Raw genomic sequence first — 24,766 nt, forward strand, 5'->3', positions numbered from 1 at the left:
AATCAATGGACAGTTTTTATAATGCATAGACATGCCATTCTCCAATGGATAAGGGTCCTGATGTGAGAACGCTCCTCAATTAACTCAAAACATAAAAATGCATTATAAAGAGGATATAATCTACCGGACAATACTGTCAAAAGTGCAGTAATGTATTAATAAGACAAAGAAACATGAGACTTAAAACTTAATGAAATTTAATCTGTACATTTTTCTGCGCTCACGATTCCTTATAGACAACAGCTGTACCTTACATGTTGCTAACAAACCATCCTGGGCTTTATTGCCTGCCCTCTCATTGACTCAAAAATTGGCTGCCTCCCAGTTGGCACTGTATCTGGCCAGCTTCCATCTACACTGACCACCCTCCAAGCACGCAACTTCATTGTTTTATCTCCAGGATCATAATGATGAACACCATACTATGAGCATAAACTCAACGTTACTGGTCCCAAACAACCATGCCAGTTTACAATCACATTGGCCAATCTTCATGCTTCCATAGCAGCCTACACTTTAAACTCTCTTTGACGAGCCACCACCAAACGTCCTCCATATCTAACCACCAACTGTACCTTCTGACTCTGTAGCCTCTCATTATCGGGCTTTCAATGTGCCTCTATTTGGACTCCCAAGAACCTTCTAAAATCTTAACCCTACTTTATCTTCTGCCAGGTCTTCATCTTTTATTGTCTTGGGCAAACACAGTATCCTTATAGGGTTTGTATCAAGTTTGGAAGTAACTTTCCAATTGCTGGGTTCCAACCGTTGGACCAATCCAGAGAACCGAGGCTCTGAATGTAGAGGGCACCTCAACTCCATTTAGTTTTTATTGGAGTGCCAACTCCAGCCAAACGCTCCATTCAGCTATGTCCAGTGAACTCATAGAGAATGAATGGAGTGGAAGCGTTCGCAATCGACCATCGCTCCATTCACAACACATCCGGTTCTTGGGATCGGTGGTCAGCAATCTGGAATTTTTCAAATCCAAATTTGAAACAAAAAAACTTAGTGACTTCAGTCCATTGTTATTTTGTCTTACATTCTGAGTTCTTGGCCATCAAAACCTCACGGATTCCATGTAATGTACTCTTCATGTATCCCTCTCTATACCTAGGGTCTAATAGTAAGGTCCATATCTGACACAGTTCACCTAACCATACCATAGACCGTACATTTAATCCTAACTTGACCAAATGTTCCATGACATGGACATTTTTGTTTCCTATATGGAAACTCTACAATGCAAAGTAATATTTTACTCTTTCATATTCGCTGTTCATACTCTCTTCATACCTGATGGCCAATGTGTTGCAGGTCCCACGATGGCAGAACATGATAACACCTGGGCCCCCCCAAACTAACTTCTTACCAAGCTTAAACTCACAGGGCCTCAGACGAGGATCCTCTAATATATCCAGCCGCCTTTTCTTCCTCCAGCATCGAGCAGGATACGTATAGATCTGTCCCGGGGACAATCCTATGAGACAGGAGAAATTCAGAGTGTTAATATAATAGTAGTTTTTTATCTCCAAAAAAGAACAGTTGGAAAATCTGATGAGCCAAACTGGACATTGGCAGAAGGCACGGACCATCAAAATTATTGCAGTGGTTGGCATTTATGGGCTTTTTGTTTCCTTGCACATTGTTGGCTACAGAGTGAGATTACTGAGAATCTGTCAGTGAACCCCTTTTGACAGGAGTTTTTCACTCTTTTATCTGTCTTTTGTCTAAGATCTTGTCAGCTGATTTATGATCACATCAAAGTTCAGCTAAACTTTCATGTGGAATGTGGTGAGAAATCAGTTCAGAAAAAGACACACAAAATAGTTATAAAAATACCCCAACAACGAGTTCACTAAGAGAGTTAATTCAAACTGTAGCCAGCAATGTGCATGGAGACAAAAAGGCATTAAAAATTATTTTTAGCTCAATATGTATGCATTTAAGTAAAAAAAAAGAAAAATCTTAGTCCTTGGGCTCTTTTCCACCTATCTGGCCACACGCCATTAGGCCGGTTTCACACGTTAGTGGCTCCAATACGTGTAGTGACAGTTTCCTCACGTACTGGAGACACTGACATACGTAGACACATTAAAATGAATGTGTCTCTGCACATGTCAGCGTGTTTTCATGGACACACGGTCCGTGTGCAAAACACGGAGACATGTCAGTGTTTTTGGGAGCGCACGGTCCGCAAAACGTGCTGAACACGGCACACAGAGAACAGTTTACACTGTCCTCCGTGTACACGGACGGCCGCCGGGGAAGAAGAGCTACTGTAAGCCGCTGTTCCCCAGCGGATGGTGCTGAACGCCGCTGTCATTCTGTCCTGCTCTGCCGGCAACAGTGAACAGGAGAGAAGAATGAATGAAAACCCGACGTGGGGTCCCCCTCAGTTTGTGAACCAATCTGGCAAAACTCACAGCTGGGGGCTGCTATTCTCAGGCTGGTAAGGGGCCATTGATCTTGCCCCCCCCAGCCTAAAAACAGCAGCCCCCAAATGCCCAAAAAAGGCGCATCTATTAGATGCGCCAAATCTGGAGCTTTGTCGGGTTCTTCCCACTTGTAGTTCAGTCGGAGTGGTCGCATTAGCACCGCTCCGCCTGTAAACTGACTAACCTCTGAGATGGATTACGCCGTCAGACGTGACTGAGCGCCGGACAGGTATGGATATTGTTGGTTTATTATTTTATTATTTTTTATAGGAGACCGATGGTGTCGATATGGAGTTAGGAGTATAATAAAGCTTTAAACACTGTGTGTAGTGTATTCTTTCATTAAAAGACTTTGTTCTTATTGTGTGTGTGTTTATTTAACCCTTGACTGACTCTGGGATTATTAATGGATAGGTGTTTTATTGACACCTCTTAATGTCACCTTACAATAGAAAGGTGGCAGTAACCCCTTATGACCCCACTTGCCACCACTACAGGGCAAGTGGGAAGAACCCGACAAAGCTCCAGCTGCCTTTTCTGGGCAGCTGGGGCTGCTGTTTTTAGGCTGGGGGGGCAAGATCAATGGCCCCTTACCAGCCTGAGAATAGCAGCCCCCAGCTGTGAGTTCTGCCGGGTTGGTTCACAAACTGGGGGGGACCCCACGTCGGGTTTTCATTCATTCTTCTCTCCTGCTCGCTGTTGCCAGCAAAGCAGGAGAGAAGAATGACAGCAGCGTTCAGCACCAGCCGCCGGGCAACACTGCTTACTGTAGCGCTTCTTCCCCGGCAGCTGTCCATGTGGTCCTGATGCGGCACACCGTTGCCACACGTGTGCCACACGGAGGTACCATGTATCCACACGGACACTGATAGCTCCGGTACCGTTTTTTCCGGTACCGGAATTATCTGGACTTGTGAGAATGCCCTTAGGCTGTGTGCACACGATGCAGATTTGCAGCGGTTCCGCAGCGGATTTTACCGCGCAGAAATGTTGCATATCCGCATTGTGATGTACAGTAGCCTTAAAATCAATCTAAAAAAAAAAACGCTGTGCAGACGCTGCGGATTTTTCCGCGTGGTTTTCCCGCGGTACAAAATCCGGAGCATGTTACTTCTTTTGTGCGGTTTTCCATCTCCCCTGTCACCAAATCCGCAGGGGGAAAACCACGAAGGAAAACCGCACAAAAACCGCATGCAAACCGCATGAAAAATGGAAGAAATCCGCAGGAAAAATGCAGGTCATTTGACCTGCGGATTTCTTCCATTCTGCGCGGAAAAATCCGCAGGTCCAAAAAGTACGTCTGCACTCAGCCTTACATTGTGTTCCTTCATACCTGGTCCTCTGTGTGTTTTCTCCATCCAGATATAGCAGTTGTTCTGGGCCACACCGGTCTGGGAGTCCAGGAATGGCAGCCTCATACTTCTCTCTGCGCACAGACGTGCGTTATAACTGCGGCAATGTTCTATGGCCTCCCGGTAGAAGTCCTCTCCCAGCCTGCAGGAACAAAAGATCCTCCATGTTAGTTTGGGCTCACTATGCTACAGTAAATCCCCAATGTTTCCACTTTGGCATTTTCATGCTTGATTTCCCAATAACTTATATTTCAGCAGTCATTAAAGGGGTCCTTGGGGAACATTTTTTTTTTTATTAAATGGTCTAAAAATCATTTTTGCAATTGGGCTTCATTAAAAATTTTTAGATTGGCTTTTACAGGCTCTTTATTTCCCTCCACATTCCACTGTGATGTGGCTTGTGTTCATAAATCTCTTAGAGGACGTTTAAAAAAAAAAAAAGGACATGCATGCAAAAATTTATAATGAAACTCAATTGCAACAATTATTTTAGCCCCAAATTCATGCATTTAAAGGGAACCTTTCCCCATGAAAATGCAGTGTAATCTGCAGGCGGCATGTTATAGAGCAGGGGGAGCTGGGTAGATTGATATATCGCTTAGTGGGTAAAGATTCAGTGTAATTAGCGTTTTAGTCATTTAACGCTCTGCTGTTTCTGGGATTTTCAGTCCAGTGGGCGGTCTTTTCAGCTCTGTGCATTTTGGTGAAGCTGTTTCAAACTAAACGCCAAAAGTCAACAAATTTTTGCACCATTCAGTATTGTGTAAAAATTTTGCAACTATTCACAGTGTTTTATGTCAGAAACTGACCTAAATAATTTGATGTATCGGCCCTCTATGTATACAGAATCAAAACATTTCTCATAAATAGACTCTGCCTTAATATTATTGATTTATATATCAGCGGGATCCGCTATAATATGTAGCCACCATTCAGAAGCCTCAGTCGTGAAAGAATAGATACCATTTTCCATTGTAAGCCGCTTCGCCCAGCAAGCTCCTCCGAAACTAAACCTGTCAATTCAACATCTCTATTTGCCTCCAGACTAAATAACACCACTAATGCCATGTTCACACGTTCAGTATTCAGTCAGTATTTTATATCAGTATTTGGAAGCCAAAAACCAGGAAAAGAACAATCAGAGGAAAGTAAAATAGAAACATGCCACCACTTCTACTGTATATTTTTTACACACTCCTGGTTATGGCTTACAAATACTGATATAAAATACTAAATGTGGCCTTACCCTTATATATTGCTCTAAATTGTAGTATATGGCAATATACTATAACATAAATGAGTACACGCCAACAAATCTGTCAGAAAACCTTTAGCTTCCTTTCACAATCAACATTTTCCATGGGATACCATACTACAAAATACTCCCACAAATGAGGGACATTGATTGCAAATAAGATTTGCTATTTTGCACACCCAAAAAAAAGTAATTTTTCTAACAAATTCATTCTATGTTGAGAATATGAGTACACCTCAATGAAAGGCTTAATAGCAAAGCTAAAGTTTAGACTACAAAATTCTAATTAACAAGAATTCAAGTCTAATTATTTATTAAACAGGTGTCCAGACAGTTGACTATAAAAAGGAATAATTCAAAACCCCTTCCAATTTTCTGCTGTAAGTAATGGCACCACATGGAAAAGAAATGTCACATGACATAAGTAAAAAATAGCGCAATAGAGTCTTATCCGATAATCATTCAGAATTAAGAACAGCAGATTGTTCTAACCTGATTTGTGCATTTTAGAATGTTGTTCAGCTGCTTTGGATTCACGGGTCGTCAAACCACTAGCAATAGAAACCAGGAAGGATTTGCGGACTTGTTCGATCTGCTCATTATTGAAGATGCCAATTTCAGAAAGTTAATTAGACATGCGGTTTTATTTGACACATTTCAATGTATAACACACTTCTTTCTCAGGAAAAAAAACATACAGATCCTGAATAGTTTTTCCTTAGGAAGACATGTATTATACTTTGAAACGCGTTGACTAAAACCACGTAAAATAATTAATTTTCTGAAATTGGCGTCTTCAATAATGAGCAGCACGAACAAGTCCGCAAATCCTTCTTGGTTTCTATAAGAAAAAGAATCATTTATTTACACAATAAAGATGAAGGCTACAAGAAGATCAGCAAAGCTTTACTTATCAGTCAGAATATTGTAGTAAAAGCGAGAGATAGAGACATCCAAGTCGACCACAGAAGATAGCACCTAAACAGGAGCGTCTAATGATGAGAAGGGTTGAAGAAAATCGACATACAAGTTCACTTTAGTGAGCTAAAGAAGTGGAAATTCAAACCGGATGAGAATTTCCCGTGATACAAAATATGACGTACACTGCAGAGGAACGGCATGCATGGGTGTCATCCACAAAGGAAGCCTCTCCTAAAGCCCATGCACAAAAAAGTTGTCTACAATTTGCCTGGGCCCATGCTGAAAAATATGAAGATTACTGGGACTCTATAGTCTGGAGTGATGAGACCAAATAAATGTTTTTGGAACTGATGGTTTCAAAACATTATGGTGAGGCGTACAAAGAAAATACATGGTGCCTACAGTGAAATATGGTGGTGGCATTGTCCTTATGTAAGGCCACATGAGCACTGCTAGTGTCGGGGAGCTACATGTCATTGATAGTTTCATGAGTTCACAGATGTACCGTCCTATGTTGATAGAGAAGATGCTGCCACCACTCCATGTCCTTGGCAGACGTGCACTTTTCCAACATAACAATGATCAAAAACACACATCCAAGGCCACTTTTGCCTTTCTGAAGAACAGGCTGAAAGTGATTCAGTGACTAAGTGTCTCCTGATCTGAACCCAAATGAATGCTTATGGGGAATTCTGAAGAGACCAGTTGTCATCACTCTCCATCCAGCATCCAGGCTCTTAAAGAGGTCTGTTATGATTGGGTCACCGACGAGGAAAGCAAGACCAAGCTAAGCCACAGAAAACCAGAGAGGTTGGCAACTAAGCAGATTGCAGACCCCTGATCCTATCCACACAACTAGCAGTAGCCGTGGAGCGTACCTACGATGATTCTAGACGCCTCGACACAGCCGGAGACCTAAATAAGCCTAAAGCAAGAAAGGAGAAATCTAAAATGCCCCAGAGCAGACCCCAAAGGAATAGATAGCCCCCAAACATATATTGTCGGTGAGACAAGATGAAAACACAAACGCAGGCAGGAAAATAGACTGAGCAAACGATGGGGCCCACACTAACTAGACAGGACAGGAAAGGAAAGACTCTGTCTGCAATCACGCGAAAAACCCTGCAAAAAATGCCCAACACGTCTGATAGAAAAAATACTGAAGTCACTAGACTTCGCCCACTATATCAGCACTCTGGTAAATTCTGAAAGCAGAGCAAAGAGAGGCCAATCTAATAAGGGACAAAAACAAACTGGCACAAACAGTAACATAAGGATGAAAATTCAGCACAGCCCCAGCCGGGGCTGGCTGACCACACAAACTGAAATAGACAAAACCAAATCAGATGTGAACAATAGCAAAAGAACACTTAGCTTGAGCATGCAGGGACTGAGCTGGAAACGAAGACCTCAGGAGGCAGGAAAAAATGACAAGCAGGGATAGAGGGAGTCGGCTGTCTTAAATCCAATCAGAAACTCCAGATGTCCAATCGTCCTCCTCATTATCAGGTGGCAGGCCTCTGTTAATTAGATCAGCTCCATTACCTCCTGTAACCACCAGAGGGAGCCCGGAAAGAGAACTCGCGACCCCTCTGTCAATACAACCAGCTCCACTACCTTCACTAGTAACCAGAGGTAGGCCAGAAAGTGAATTCACAACAGAGGTCGTTCTTGAAGTATGGAAAAAGATAGATGCTGCAATACGTCACCAACTTTTTCCTTCCAGGCCTAGAAGACTTGGTGCTGTCCTTAAAAAATCATGGAGGGCATACAAAATACTAGATGTAGTAGTTTTTTATGTGGGGTGTATTCATTTTTGAATCATCTAATTTTAGTAAAACTAAAGATTTTGTAATGAAAGTTACTTTATTAACCTTTCATGTTATGAAAAACAAATGTTCTGTGGAACTCAGTCTGGTCAAAATGTTGGAAACTGATCTTGGCTTCATAGAATCATAGAATCATAGAATCGTAGAGTTGGAAGGGACCTCCTGGGCCATCTGTTCCAACCCCCTACTCAAAGCAGGATTCGCTAAATCATCCCAGTCAGATGTCTGTCCAGCCTCTGTTTGAAGACTTCCATTGAAGGAGAATTCACCACTTCTCGTGGCAGCTTGTTCCACTCATTGATCACTCTATCTGTCAAAAAGTTTTTTCTAATATCTAATCTGTGTCTCCTCCCATTCAGTTTCATCCCATTGCTTCTAGTCTTTCCTTGTGCAAATGAGAATAAAGTTGATCCTTCTACAATGTGACAGCCCTTTAAATATTTGTAGACAGCTATTAAGTCTCCTCTCAGTCTTCTCTTTTGCAAACTAAACAATCCCAAATCCTGCAACCTTTCCTCATAAGACAGGGTTTGCAGACCGGTCACCATTCTGGTTGCTCTTTTCTGGACTTGCTCCAGCTTGTTGATGTCTTTTTTAAAATGTGGTGCCCAAAACTGGACACAATATTCCAGATGAGGTCTGACCAAAGAGGAGTAGAGGGAAATAATGACTTCACGTGATCTAGACTGTATGCTTCTGTTAATACATCCTAGAATTGCATTTGCCTTTTTTGCTGTTGCATCACACTGTTGACTCATATTATTATTATTATTATTATTATTATTTATTGTTATAGCGCCATTTATTCCATGGCGCTTTACATGTGAGGGGGGTATACATAAAAACAAGTACAATAATCTTAAACAATACAAGTCATAACTGGTACAGAAGGAGAGAGGACCCTGCCCGCGAGGGCTCACAATCTTCAAGGGATGGGTGATAATACAGTAGGCGAGGGTAGAGCTGGTCGTGCAGCGGTTTGGTCGATCGGTGGTTACTGCAGGTTATAGGCTTGTCGGAAGAGGTGGGTCTTCAGGCTCTTTTTGAAGGTTTCGATGGTAGGTGAGAGTCTGATATGTTGTGGTAGAGAGTTCCAGAGTAGGGGTGATGCGCGAGAGAAATCTTGTATGCGATTGTGGGAAGAGGAGATAAGAGGGGAGTAGAGAAGGAGATCTTGTGAGGATAGGAGGTTGCGTGCAGGAAAGTACCGGGAGACGAGGTCTCAGATGTATGGAGGAGACAAGTTGTGGATGGCTTTGTATGTCATGGTTAGGGTTTTGTAATGGAGTCTCTGGGCAATTGGGAGCCAGTGAAGGGATTGACAGAGGGGAGAAGCTGGGGAATAGCGGGGGGACAGGTGGATTAGTCGGGCAGCAGAGTTTAGAATAGATTGGAGGGGTGCGAGAGTGTTTGAGGGGAGGCCGCAGAGCATGAGGTTGCAGTAGTCAAGGCGAGAGATGATGAGGGCATGGACTAGGGTTTTTGCAGATTCTTGGGTGAGGAATGAACGGATGCGTGAAATATTTTTGAGTTGAAGTCGGCAGGAAGTGGAAAGGGTTTGGATATGTGGTTTGAAGGAGAGATCAGCATCAAGGATTACTCCGAGGCAGCGAGCTTGTGGGACTGGGGAGAGTGGGCAGTCATTTACTGTAATTGATAGGTTCGTAGGGGGGGTCACGTGAGATGGGGGAAAGATGATGAATTCTGTTTTGTCCATGTTGAGTTTAAGATATCTAGTGGAGAAGAAGGATGAAATAGTGGACAGACATTGAGGGATTCTGGTTAGTAGGGAGGTGATATTCAGTCTGTGATCTATTAGTATACCCAAATCTTTTTCACATGTGCTGTTGCTTAGGCCTATTCCTCCCATTCTGTATATGCTTTTTTCATTTTTATTGCCCAGATGTAGTACTTTGCATTTTTCCCTGTTAAAAACCATTCTGTTAGTTGCGCCCACTTCTCCAGTTTATTTATATCTTTTTGAATCCTCTCTCTCTCTTCTCTAGTATTAGCTATCCCTCCTAGCTTTGTGTCATCAGCAAATTTAATCAGTTTACCCTCAATTCCTTCATCTAAATCGTTGATAAAGATGTTGAACAATACAGGGCCCAAGACAGAGCCCTGTGGTACCCCACTTGAGACATTCTTCCAACTGGATGTGCAGCCATTTACGACCACTCTTTGGGTCCGATCACTAAGCCAGTTATGAATCCACCTAACATTTGCCTTGTCCATTCCATACTTAGTCATTTTTTCAATAAGGATTGTATGAGATACTTTGCTTTAGTAGAATGTCGATTAAAATCTCTTTTCAAAGGGGTGTGCTCATTTATGCTGAGTACTGTGTATATGTATATACGCATATATATATATTGTATATATATGTATGTACTGTAGCATTTGCTGTAGTACTATAGAACCCATGAGAAGCATGGGGCTCAGCTTAGGCTAGGTCTACAATACCTAACCATCACCATTGATCACATAAACTTCCATATGGCTTTGCTTCTCTAAAATCTTACCAACCTGAAGGGCAAACAGTCAGAATTTTTTCTGCTAAAGAGAATCTTGGTTTTCTAAGAGTGGATATCGCAATACATTGTTTTAGAACACTTATACCCACTGGGACTGGTGTACTTGCTCTGACAATCCAAGTCAGTAATTCAGTATAATCCGGATGCTTAAATGAGCTAGAGCTGGGCTCTTAAAATGAGGAAACCTTTCAAAATGAATTATACATCTATTCTAGGTTTTCAAAGCAAATCAGCCATCCTCATCAGGTGAAAGATCTTTTCTAATTTATGCAGCACATATGCTAAAATATAACTTTTTTGCCCCAATACTCGTAACCACATCTCCATCTTTTAACCCCAGTGATGATTTATACAGCTACAAACAAGAGCAGGTAATTCTCATCGGCAGACGTTATCTAGAGTACAATTGTAAAGCCTGTACTACAGCGCTCTTCTCACATCTGCTGGTGTGAACATTTCGGTTTACTCAGTCCAGGTGCAGATTATGGAGTGATAAAATATTCGGGTGTGAAATATTTCTTGAATAATTATCGAGCTTATTAGCAGCTTCAGAGACAGAAAAAAATGACTTGACGAGCACTGAAACTGCAAATCATATACCCAATACTAAGGGCACTCCTACTTTAGTCAAATCCAGCATCTTCTATTTTAATGTCTTTATATTTCAGTTTTGTGATACCCACACACATTGATATTTCTATATAGTGCAACCTCAATATGATCGGAAGAATAAAATGCCTCTTGTCACCCTCTGCTCATCCCTGACGGAAAATATGTGTCTCTCCTACAGCTTGCATCGCCTCTTCAGCCCTGATTCATCAACACAATAAGGAATTCTGGGGTTGATCGCTCTGAAAAGTAGCAAGATTTTGATGCAATGTGGAATTGCAAAAATTTGTTACGACTTTTGACGTTTTCATGACAGTTTCACCTAGCTCGACCAAAATTGGCAGAGCTGGGCCAGGATAGGTCAATCATTTGATCTTGCTTCCATGTAGAAGGTATAATTTTTTTGGCTGAAATTAGTCAAAGAAGACAACTTCTGGACTTCTCTGAACAGTAGATAAGTGTGACCGGATAGCACTCTTTGCACCAGGTTCTGAACTGCTGGACATCTACCAATTTTGAAGGGTTGTAGGAATGATGTGTCTTTCAACTGTTTCACTAATTTTCCTTGGCCGACCACTGTGTTTACGGTCCTCAACTTTGCCCAATTGTTGGTGCTTCCTTAAAAGAGCTTAAACTGCACATCTTAAAACTCTATCCCGCATTGATATCTTTGACTGGGAAAGAACTTGCTGATGCAGTATAACTACCTGGTACATTGTTACTGTGCTCAGTCTTGCCATGGTATATGAGATGTGATATGAAATGAAACCATCTTCCACAACCTCAAATTGTAGCAGAATTTTGCCCAATGTTTAGCCTACTACACAATTGCACCTATTTCACATAATGACTGTTTCACTCTACAGATGAAATGATGATAATTATCACTTGCTTGGTATAATTGGTTACTCATACACCTGAGTATAATATTACAAATTCCCTGACTTTGTGCAAGTATCATGAAATATTAATTTACTCTTTTAATCGTTCCCTTTGCATTTTGTTAAATGCAAAAAAAAGTTAACATTTTGGCTTTTTTTTTAAAGCATTCTTATTTTGCAGAATTTTTAAGCTGCTGCCTAAAACTTTTGCACAATGCTGTATGTCTCTCCTAGACCAATAGTGTTATCTTTTCATCTCTTTTAGACCACTGGTGGAACATCTATATTTTTCCTAATCTAAAGGTGGTACCTTGTCATCTCTCCTAGAACACTGGTATCAGCTCTTCATCCTTTCAAGACCTATTGTGTCACCTCATCATCTCATTGAAACCTCCAGAACCTTTCCCTGCACATTATTGCCATTATTTCATCTCACCTTAGCAAATGGTAACACATTTTTTATCAAAAACAATAAATATTGATCACTTGTCCATCTCCAGGTGCATTCCTTAATTTTCCCCAGATCACTAGTGTCTCTTCTCGAACTCCATTGGTGCACAAATGTCATCAATGTATCTTTGACTGAGCAGAAGACCACTGAAGAAGACCACTGATGTCACCTCTTCATCATTTGTAGATCAGCACTTGGTAAGGACCATGAAAATTAGCACTGAGGCCCATAGCTCTGAAATCAAATGATGGATTTAAGAAAAAAAACATTTAAAAAGAATCGCTCAGTGGAGCAGCAACAGAAACAAAATAAAGGCAAAGACTGGAGACTTCTGACCTTGTGACAGGTTGGTTCTCTTTAATTGTCCTCAATAGGTCACACTAGTATCCATTCACCTCTCTTAGTACACTACTGTCAGTCTTCATTTACTGTCAGGTCTTCGTCTCTCCTAGTGCACTATTGGCAGGTCTTTGTCTCTCCTAGTGCAATGCTGGCAGGTCTCCAGCTTTCCAATTGCACAGCTAGTAGGTCTTCATCTTTCTTAGTGCACTGCTGTTAGGTTTTCATCTTTCTTAGTGCACAGCTAGTAGGTGTTCATCTGTCCCAGTGCTCGGCTGTAAGGTCTTTATCTCTCTTCGTTCACTGCTGGCAGGTCTTCATCTCTCCCAGTGCAATGCTAGCAGGTCTTCATCTCTCCTAGTGCAATGCTGGCAGGTCTTCATCTCTCCAAGTGCACAGCTAGTAGGTCTTTGGAGCGCCCGCCAGGGCCAGGGGGTTACTCGGTACCGAGCTGTTTCTTGAGGGGATGTGTCACAGCAGCAGTGACCCGGTCCGTGACCCTGGGTGGCCAATGAAAAATTATGTTAAAAGGGGAATAAAGTTTATAAAAGATAGTTTGTGACGACACCTGTGGTACTCGGCAAATAGGAGATGTTAGCCGACGCTGTTTATGGAGACCGCTGGGGCTGATGGTGATGCAGCAGAGTTGTTACAGCTCTCCACAGGTAGAGCTAAACCCCAGGGCAGTTGTAGTGTGATACGATGGTGATGATGGTGGTGGTATTGCAAGGCAAGTGATGCCGTAAATAAATTGGAGGACACAGCAGTGTGCAGTCTTCACAGGTTTTAGGCTATGTGCACACGTATGCAGAAAATTTTTACATAAAAACAGGACTCCTTCCCAGAAAACACGCTTTTTTCCGCACGTTTTTTCCGTGGTTTTTTTGCGCGCTTTTGCCGCGTTTTTTTTCCCGCACGTCCCCAGACACATAGAAAATAGCCAGAAATGCGGAATTTACCGCAAAATTAATGAGCATGCTGTGTTTTTTTACTGTGAAGCGTTTTTTTTCGCGGAAAAAAACGCATCAGTATGCTCAAAAAGTGCAAAATGCATTAAAATGAATGGGAAGCTTCTTTTAAGCATTTTTGAGCTGATTTTTTGGTAAATCCGCGGGAAAAACGCGAAAAAAACGCAACGTGTGAACACAGCCTTATTCACAGTTCTGATGTTACAATCCCCAGCTGGGGTGCTGTGTTCTTAGGGTCTGTGATCCAGACAGCTCTCAGGTAAATTGTGGTACACAGTGTCAGAACCACCTTCAGATGTTCCTTTCATGGCCGTCTCTCTGTGCTGGCTCCCACCTCTCCTGCCCTGCGCCTGCCACACAGTGTCCCAAACCAGCAGCCTCGGATCTTGTCGGGCGACGTGCTCTAGGTCCCCTGGATCCTATATGGCTGCCTTTTCAGCGAATGTGTGCAGATTTGGCTGTAGTACGTACAGATACTGCAGCCTCCTGTTAGTTAGCGACTAACTGCGATTTGGTCCCTCCCCCCTACTACGGTCGGCGTGGATGCGGGCCCCACGGGTGGATTCCTCACTACCCGTGCCCCTAGGACCCCTTCTTCCTCTCTTCCACTGAAGCTTATCTTTCTGTTCTTCTGTCTTTCCTTTCCCTCTTTCCGCTGTCTGCTGGTCCAGGGCTGAGCTCCTCACTGCTCAAGTCCCCCAGCACCAACTACTCACTTTCCCTCTAACTGTCACTTCCTTCAGCTCTCTGCTGCTTTCTCCACCCACACCCTCTGCCCAGTCCCTTCCTGTGCCTGAGCGGTCTGGTGTTGGATGCAAGTGTCTGGGCTCTGGGAAGTGCCCCCTTCTTACCTGAGAGCAGAGTACCACATCTCTGGTGGAGGTGCAGTAGCTCTGTGGCGACTGAACCCTCAGGGGCGCCACATCTTCATCTCTTCAAGGGCAAGTCTTCAACTCTCCCAGCGCACTGCTGTAATGTCTTCATCTCTCCTAGTGTACTACTGACTGTCAGGTCTTCATCTCTCTTAGTAAACTGTTGACAAGTCTTCATCTCTCCTAGTGCACTGCTGTCACATCGTGCACTGCTGGCAGGTCTTCATCTCTCCAAGTGCACAGCTAGTAGATCTTCATCTGTTCCAGTGCACTGCTGTAAGGTCTTCATCTCTCTAGAGTCAGGTATTCAACCCTCTTAGTACACTACCTGCAAGTCTTCATCTCTCCTAGTGCACTGCTGTCACATTGTGCACTGCTGGCAGGAATTAATCTCTTGTAGTGCACTTTTGTCAGGTCTTCATCTCTCCAACTGCACAGATAGTATGTCTTTATCTGTCCCAGTACACTGCTGGCAGGTCTTCATCTCTCTTAGAACACTGTTGGCAAGAATTCATATCTCCTAGTGCACTGCTGGGAAGCCTTCATCTGTACCAGTGCACTGCTGGCAAGTCTTCATCTCTCCACGTGCCTGCTGTAAGGTCTGCATTTTTCTTAGCAGGTCTTCATTCCTCTTAGTACACTTGTTAGCAGGTCTTCATCTACCATAGCATACTGTTGTCACATCGTGCACTGCTGGCAGGTCTTCATCTCTTGTAGAGCACTTCTGTCTGGTCTTCATCTTTCCTAATGCCCTACTGTCAGGTCTTCATTTCTTAGTGCACTTCTGGCAGATCTTCATCTGTCATAGTGCACTGCTGGCAGATCTTCATCTCTTGTAGTGCACTGCTGGCAGGTCTTCATCTCTTGTAGTGTACTGCTGGCAGGTCTTCATCTCTTGTTGTGCACTGCTGGCAGGCCTATATCTCTCCTAGTGTACTGCTGGAAGGTCTTCATCTCTTGTAGTGCACTGATGGCAGGTCTTCATCTCTCGTAGTGCACTGCTGGAAGGTCTTCATCTCTCATAGTGCACTGCTGGCAGGTCTTGTTGGCAGGTCTTCATCTCTCTTAGAACACTGTTGGCAAGAATTCATATCTCCTAGTGCACTGCTGGGAAGCCTTCATCTGTACCAGTGCACTGCTGGCAAGTCTTCATCTCTCCACGTGCCTGCTGTAAGGTCTGCATTTTTCTTAGCAGGTCTTCATTCCTCTTAGTACACTTGTTAGCAGGTCTTCATCTACCATAGCATACTGTTGTCACATCGTGCACTGCTGGCAGGTCTTCATCTCTTGTAGAGCACTTCTGTCTGGTCTTCATCTTTCCTAATGCCCTACTGTCAGGTCTTCATTTCTTAGTGCACTTCTGGCAGATCTTCATCTGTCATAGTGCACTGCTGGCAGATCTTCATCTCTTGTAGTGCACTGCTGGCAGGTCTTCATCTCTTGTAGTGTACTGCTGGCAGGTCTTCATCTCTTGTTGTGCACTGCTGGCAGGCCTATATCTCTCCTAGTGTACTGATGGCAGGTCTTCATCTCTCGTAGTGCACTGCTGGAAGGTCTTCATCTCTCATAGTGCACTGCTGGCAGGTCTTCATCTCTCATAGTGCACTGCTGGCAGGTCTTCATCTCTCATAGTGCACTGCTGGCAGGTCTTCATCTCTCATAGTGCACTGCTGGCAGGTCTTCATCTCTTGTAGTGCACTGCTGGCAGGTCTTCATCTCTCATAGTGCATTGCTGGCAGGTCTTCATCTCTCATAGTGCACTGCTGGCAGGTCTTCATCTCTCGTAGTGCACTGCTGGCAGGTCTTCATCTCTCATAGTGCACTGCTGGCAGGTCTTCATCTCTCGTAGTACACTGCTGGCAGGTCTTCAACTCTCCTAGTGCACTGCTGGCAGGTCTAAATTTCTTGTAGTGGACTGCTGGTAGGTCTAAATCTCTTGTAGTGAACTTCTGGCAGCTCTTCATCTCTTAGGCTATGTGCACACACTGCGGATTTTGCTGCGGTTCCGCTGCGGTTTTGGCCGCAGCAGTTCTGCAGACAGTGTACAGTAACATGTTATCCTATGGGATTAACATTCTGCTGTGCACATGCTGCAGATTTTTAACTGCGGAAAAGCTGCGGTTTTGAATCCGCAGAAACATTTGACATGTCAATTATTTCTGCGGATTCTGCTGTGGTTTGCCACCTATTCCATTGTCCAGGTGGCAAACCGCAGGGCAAAACCGCAGGCCAAACCGCAGGCAAAACCGTAGGTATTTTACCTGCGGTTTTACCTGCGGTTCTGCAGATAAAAATCCGCAGACCAATCCGCAGTGTGTGCACATAGCCTTATAGTGCATTGCTGGCAACTATTCATCTCTCGTAGCACACTGCTGGCGCTATTCATTTTTTGTAGTGCACTGCTTGCATATTTTCACCTCTCATAGTGCGCTGCTGGCAGATCATCTCTCCTAGTGCTCCAATGTATTTTCTGTATCTCTCCTATTTCACTGCTGTCATATCTGCATCCCTTCTAATACACTACAATAGCTACTTCGGAATCTTTAATCATCCATGGTCACAAAGGCTTCCAAGGACAAATCTACAAAATCAGGATCTATCATGGGTGAATCTGAGACGATTTAAAAAACAATTTTGACATGTCATAAGGAGAATACAAAGTGCTGTACACAGACCTATGCATTTATACGTATACACAAATATGTATGCAGATTCCTGCTCTGTTATATAAGCTTGCGCTTTGCATTTTCAATGAATTCCTCTGAGAGGACTGATTGGAGCTTTGAGGGAACATAAAATTGCATTTGCTGCATAAAGAGATTCAGGTATGAAATGAATTATTCATTGGGTAAAGCCTGAAAAATCACAATTAACTGCTCCCATCCTTATCCGGGGAGCAAATGCACCCAGAATGCAGGAGCCTTAAAGCTAGACAGTCAAATATGTTGCCCCTCAGTGGAATCAAAGCCTCTCAAGGTTAACATGGCCTTACATCTTGCAAGGAATATCTAGATCCTCTACATGCACATGGTCCAACTATACTTGTTACATATTATATATGTACTTACAGAATTCCTATACTATCGGTCCTTACACTAAAGCATATAGGACAAGGGCGTCCTAATGAAGTTGATAAGACGGCTGTTCTACTTTAATGATAAAATTCCTTTAAAGCTTGGATTCTGTATAAAGTCAGAAAGGGAATAAAAAGTTATAAAAACTTATACTCACCAGTCCTAAGCCCGCCCTTCATTGCAGCATAGTCAGGACTAGCTAGCGCCCGAAGTTCTGTTTAGCAAAGAGTTGTTTGAGGACCTGAAGAGTGGAGGACCCGAGAAAGCATAAGACCTGAGAGATCAGAGGACCTGTGAGAGCAGAGGATCTGAGCAATCAGAGAGCCTGACAGAGCTGAGGACCTGAGTGAGCGGAGGACCTGAGCAACCAGAGAACCTGAGAGCGCAGAGGATCTGAGGAACCAGAGAATCTGAGCAACAGAAGGACCTAACCAACCAGAAGACCTGGCAAACAGCTGCAGCGGGATCACAGATGAGAGGCAAGCCTAGGACAGGTGAGTATAAGCTTCTATTTTTTCTTTTATAACCTGTTCCCGGACCTCCATTTATTATGCTTTTTGGTCTGGAGAAAAATGTCTTTTCAAGGCATTTTTGATTTGGATGGAATTAATTCAGCTTGAACTGAATCTCCAGGGCGAAATGAATTTTGTAAATTAGCTTATCCCTAATGCTGAACTACTGTGGCCTCTCATTTTCTTTTATGGAGAACTATTCATTTTCTTTGTCTGTATCTTTAAGATAATACAATATGTTGTCTTGTTAATTTACAATCTCTGATTTTTTTTTGCTTTCCTGCATCAATGATGTCTCGGGATCAGCTTTTTCTAGATCTCATAGTCAGCAATCTTCATCTATCCCCTTTCACCCCCCTCTTATCAATCATGACCTGAAACACCCCCCCTAACTTCCCCTATACTCCCCCCACCAGCGTGCTCCACCACAGCCAGGCCTGAAGCATGGGGTGGCTGCAATTCCCAATTCTGGGTCTGCTCCCATCCAGTGATCTGTCACCATGGAGAATAATCGTAATATCCAAATAATACTGTCTAATACTAGGTGTACAGGGGAGGGGGTGCGGGTGGTAGGATTTCTACGGTATTAAAGCACACTCCTCCCCCTCACCCCATCTCACCCTTCCTTCCCAGGGCTGCGCCACGTTCTCTTCACGTATATCTCTTTCTTCATATCCTCCCTGTGTTCTTGACCTGCCTTATCCGTCCTTGCATCCAGCACCCCTTCTAGTAGGCCTCATTCCTCATGCAAGAGCTATCACAATACAGTTTACAGCCTTAATAATGCATAAATATACAGCGGACCATACAGGCCCTGCAAATTAGTGGATATAATTTTAAATATTGTAATAAAACCAGCTTTACTGAATTCGATGTTAAGAATGAATTAAAAAGAAAAAAAAATATTAATAGACATATAGGCCCCGAGACTATTATCTACGTGAACCCTTTTAAGGCTACTACTTAAAATTGCTGTAAAAATAAAAAGATAGTCCTCTAGAGCACTGGTTCTCATTATTCCTAAGACAAATTCCCGTGCATGAAAGTACCTCCCAAGGCTATGATAATACACAGTGCAGCATCTATTAAAAATAAGGCAAGGACTTTGAAAGTACCCCTGGAAACGTGGCATGTATGGTACTCAATACCACAGGTGGAGAATTTTGGAAGGTAGACAGACAAAGATAACACATGTACAAAATCCAAATTCTGATCCAGATCATTCTTCATTTACACCAGATCTCAGTGTATTGGGTTTTCAATATATATATATATATATATATATATATATATACGCACAGTTATACAGTGACGGAAATAAGTATTTGATCCCTTGCTGATTTGGTAAGTAGAATATCAAAAATAAAATCCAGAAAATCTCATTGTACAGATTATATAAATTTATTTTCATTTTGCAGTGAGAAATAGGTATTTGATCCCCTACCAACCATTAAGAGTTCTGGCTCTTAAAGACCAGTTAGACGCTCCTAACTGACTCATTACCTGCATTAAAGACAGCTGTCTTACGTAGTTACCTTTATAAAAGACTCCTGTACACAGACTCAATTAATCAGTCAGACTCTAACCTCTACAACATGGGCAAGACCAAAGAGCTTTCTAAGGATGTCAGGGAAAAGATCATTGAGCTGCACAAAGCTGGAACGGGCTACAAAACTATTAGTAAGACGCTGGGTGAGAAGGAGACTGTTAGGATCCTGTCAGCGCCGGCGTGCAGCCTCCGCTGAGCAGGGACTCACCCGCACTGTAGGGGGGCCTGGGGTCAGGTACGGCCGGAAAGTACAGACAAACAGGACCTGGGGACGCTGAAATTTAGCAAGCAGTGAAGGACCTACGGTCATGTGACTGCAAGGGGCGGGGCTTAGCGTCCTGCTTCCAGAGATCGGCAGGACACTATACAGAAATACTCAGAGTCAGGCAAAATGGTGGTCATACACAGAGATAGCAGTAAAGTACCAGGGATGAGACGGAACGGATAGTCGGGGCCAAGCAGGGGTCAAAACCAAACAGACATAGAAGGTACCAAGCAGAATCCAATAAGCAATATCCAGAGAACAGACCGAGTCGTACACAAAGTATCAAGCAACCAGAACACAGCACAAACACACTCAGGGGTCAACACAACTCGGCCAAGGGCGAAAGCATAACTGACGGTGATGGAAGCTTCCTGAGGCTATAAGAAGCTTTCCCAGAACCAATGAGAGGCCACCATAATAAGTCCCAAGTGTGCAGGCAAGAGTCTCCACTTAGATCAAAACATTAACCCCAGAAGTGCAGGTCCACCAGCACTGGTATCATGACAGAGACAACTGTTGGTGCAATAGTAAGAAAATGGAAGAAATACAGAATGACTGTCAATCGACATTGATCTGGGGCACCATGCAAAATCTCACCTCGTGGGGTTTCCATGATCATGAGGAAGGTGAGAGATTAGCCTAAAATTACACCTGGTGAACTTGTTAAGGTTTAAAATCCTGCAGTGCCCACAAAGTCCCCCTGCTCAAGAAGGCACATGTGCAGGCCCATCTGAAGTTTGCCAATGAACACCTGGATGACTCTGTGAGTGATTGGGAGAAGGTGCTGTGGTTAGAGAAGACAAAAATTAAGCTCCTTAGCATTAACTCAACTCGCCATGTTTGGAGGAAGAGAAATGCTGCCTATGACCCAAAGAATACCGTCCCCACTTTCAAGCATGGAGGTGGAAACATTATGTTTTGGGGATGTTTCTCTGCTAAGGGCACAGGACTACTTCACCGCATCACTAGGAGAATGGATGGAGCCATGTACCAGAAAATCCTGAGTGTCAACCTCCTTCCCTCCCCCAGGACATTAAAAATGGGTTGTGGCTGGTTCTTCCAGCAAGACACTGACCCAAAATATACAGCCAAGGCAACAAAGGAGTGGCTCGAAAAGAAGCACATTAAGGTCATGGAGTGGCCTAGCCAGTCTCCAGACCTTAATCCCATAGAAAACTTATGGAGGGAGTTGAAGCTCCGAGATGCCAAACGACAGGTTCAAAATTTTATTGATTTCGAGATGATCTGTAAAGAGGAGTAGAACAAAATTCCTCTTGACATGTGCGCAAACCTCATCAAGTATTAAGTCTTGTTTGCCAGAGGGATCAAATACTCATTTCTCACTGCAAAATGAAAATAAATTTATATAATTTATACAATGTGATTTTCTGGATTTTATTTTTTATATTCTATCAATGTTAAAGTTAACTTACCCTTAAGATTATAGACTGTTCATGTCTTTGTCAGTGGGCAAACTTACAAAATCAACAAGGGATCAAATAATTATTTCCTTCACTGTATACATATACTGCTCAAAAAAATAAAGAGAACACTTAAACAACACAATGTCACTCCAAGTCAATCACACTTCTGATAAATCAACCTGTCCAGTTATGAAACAACACCGACTGTGAATACATTTCTGTGCAAATGGAACAGACAACAGGTAGAAATGATAGGCAATTAGCAAGACAACCGCTATAAGGAGTGGTTCTGCAGGGGGTGACCACAGACCAGTTCTCTATCATCATCCATTTTGGCTGTTGTTTTGGTCACTTTTGCATTTTGTCATTACTATTATGCCAAGAGGTACTGTACAGTAGCATGAGTCAATGTCTACAACCCACAGAAGTTGCTCAGGTAATGCAGTTCATCCAGGATGGCACATCAATGCGAGCTGTGGCAGGGCAGCTGTGTCGGTCAGCAGTTTCCAGAGCAGTAAGCAGATACCAGGAGACAGGCCAGTACACCAGGGGATTTGGAGGGGCCAGTTTGTTCAAGTCTTTTTTAAAATGTGGTGCCCAGAACTGGACACAGTATTCCAGAAGAGGCCTGACCAAGGAGGAGTAGAGGGGGATAATTACTTCATGTGATCTAGACTGTATAGAATCATAGAATGCCAGAGTTGGAAGGAACCTCCTGGATCCTCTGGTCCAACCCTTGCTCAATGCAGGATTCACTAAACCATCTCAGTATGCTTCTGTTCATGCAACTCAGAATCATGTTTGCCTTTTTTTGCTGCTGCATCACACTGTTGACTCTTGTACAGTCTTTTATCTATTAGTATACCCAAGTCTTTCACTTATTCTGCATATGCTTTTTGAATTTTTTTTGCCCAGACGCAGGACTTTTAATTTCTCCGTAACAAACCATTCTGTTAGTTGGTGCCCACAGTTTCAGTTGGTTTAGATTTTTTTGAATCCTCTCTCTCTCTTCTCTAGTATAAGTTATTCCTCCTAGCTTTGTGTCATCAGCCAATTTAATCAGTTTACCCTCAATTCCTTCATCTAAATTATTGATAAAGATGTTGAACAACACAGGGCAAAGGACAGAGCCCTGTGGTACCTCACTTGAGACATTCTTCCAACTGGATGGGCAGCCATTTATGACCACTCTTTGGGTCTGATCACTAAACTAGTTATGAATCCACCTAACCGTAGCCTTGTCAATCCCATACTTGGTAATTTTTTCAATAAGGATAGTGTGAGATTCTTTGTCAAATGCTTTGCTGAAGTCAATATATACTATATCTACTGCATTTCCCTGATCCACCCAGTCAGTGATTCTGTCATTGAAGAAAATTAAGTTAGTCTGTCATGACTTATTAGTTACAAACCCATGCTGACTCTGGTTAATCACTTCATTCTCATCCAGGTATTGTACTTGCATACATGCTGTTTAATAATTTATTCAAAGACCTTTCCTTGTATATAAGTCAGTCTCATCGGCCTATAGTTCCCTGGGTCCACCTTTTTCCCCTTTTTCAAGATGGGGACAACATTTGCCCTTCCCCAGACTTCTGGGACTTCTCCTGTCCTCCATGTATTTTCAAACATTCTGGCTAGTGGTTCTGCAATTTCCTCTGCTATCTCCTTCAGTACCCTAGGATGTAATTCATCTAGACCTGGATACTTGAATTCAATTTTGTTAGCTAAGTGTTCCCTCACCATTTCTCTGTTTACAGATAGACATTAACAGAGATAGACGTTAACAGAGCAGCTCTTCCCCTTCCAGGCTGCTCTGTTGAAGGCTGTGACTGCCGTAATCTTGCTTAAAGAAAAACACCTAATGCACTACTTAGGAGGGTGCACAAGTAAGTACCCACACCTTGTGTAAACATAAAAAGACTTGGCACTCAACTTCAGAAATAATGCTGGTATATTTAATGCAACCAAAACAAATAAAACGTTTCGGCCACAAGCCGCTCGTGTGCAGGCCGCGCACACCCACTCAGACGTCTGGAAGAATGGCTCATTTATTTTCATCCACACCACCGCTGCACTCCAGCTGCCGTATTTAAAGAGACTTGGTCTTCTCTCGGCTTTGTACAGTGGATGATTTTGCAAACTCCCCTCTCCCGCTCTCTGACCACAACCTTCTTTCATTCTCTATCAAGAACTGCCAGGCTGCTCAGGTCACCCCCACTGTCCATATTTATAGAAACATACAGGCCATTAACACCCAGAAACTTATGAAGAACTTGCAGTCTTAATTGGCCCCTATCTCCTCCCTATCGTGTCCCGATTCTGCATTGAAGAATTACAATGAAACACTTCAAAGTGCTCTGGATGAATTTGCACCTCCTATACATAGAACACCATAACACAGACGGCGACAACCCTGGCACACCCTGCAAACATGTTTCCTGCAGTGGTGCTCCAGGTGCACCGAACGTCTGTGGAGAAAATCCAACCTACCCGAAGATTTCATCTATTATAAGTTTATGCTTCGAACATACAACACTGCCCTTCACCTCTCAAAACAAACCTATTTCAACACCCTCGTCACCTCACTGTCCAATAACCCTAAACCTCTCTTTGACACTTTTCATTCTCTACTCAACCCAAGAGTGCAGGCCTCAACCACAGAGTTCCGAGCTGACGATCTGGCCAATTACTTCAAAGAAAAAATTGACCAGATCAGACAGGAAATTATCTCCCAATCACCTCATACCATGCACTGTCCTCCCTCCCCCACTGCATCTAGCTCACTCTCTGATTTTGAACCAGTCACAGAAGAAGAAGTAAGCAGGCTCCTTGCATCTTCTCGCCCAACCACTTGCACCATTGACCCATTTCCGTCACATCTACTCCAGCCCCTTTCCCCTGCTGTCATCCCTCACCTAACTAAAATATTTAACCTCTCTCTCTCTTCTGGTATCTTTCCCTCCTCATTTAAGCATGCCGTCATTTATCCACTACTTAAAAAACCATCCCTCGACCAAAACTTTCCGCTCTTTACACTCTACTGAAACTGCCCTCATTAAAGTCTCTAATGATCTACTAACAGCTAAATCAAATGGTCATTACTCCATGCTAATTCTCTTGGATCTCTCTGCAGCATTCGACACTGTGGATCATCAGCTCCTCCTCACTATGCTACATTCCATTGGCCTCAAGGACACCGTTCTCTCCTGGTTATCCTCCTATCTCTCTGACCGCTCCTTTACTGTATCTTTTGCTGGCTCCTCCGCCTCCTCTCATCTTCTCCTTACTGTTGGGGTTCCTCAAGGATCAGTCCTAGGCCCCCTCCTCTTCTCTTTGTATACTGCCCCTATTGGTCAAACAATCAGTAGATTTGGTTTCCAGTACCATCTCTATGCTGATGACACCCAATTATATGCTTCTTCTCCTGACATCACGCCAGCCTTTCTAGAAAACACCAGCGATTGTCTAAACGCTGTGTCTAACATCATGT

The 24,766-nt window shown here is 43.2% G+C and overlaps 1 protein-coding gene across 1 annotated transcript in view; it reads right to left on the bottom strand.

Moving 5' to 3' along the window:
• Nucleotides 1–24,766, bottom strand: part of DPF1 (double PHD fingers 1) — a 96,297-nt gene that overhangs the window by 42,553 nt on the left and 28,978 nt on the right. The window contains exons 2-3 of the mRNA XM_073549324.1: nucleotides 3,772–3,932; nucleotides 1,388–1,480 (exon numbers count right to left, since the gene is read on the bottom strand). Coding sequence (XP_073405425.1) covers nucleotides 1,388–1,480; nucleotides 3,772–3,932 — 254 coding nt within the window. The remainder of the gene's footprint in view (nucleotides 1–1,387; nucleotides 1,481–3,771; nucleotides 3,933–24,766) is intronic.

Source organism: Dendrobates tinctorius, unplaced genomic scaffold (assembly GCF_039654945.1).
Source record: "Dendrobates tinctorius isolate UK_male_01 unplaced genomic scaffold, ASM3965494v1 ptg000158l, whole genome shotgun sequence".
Classification (NCBI taxonomy): Eukaryota; Metazoa; Chordata; class Amphibia; order Anura; family Dendrobatidae; genus Dendrobates; species Dendrobates tinctorius.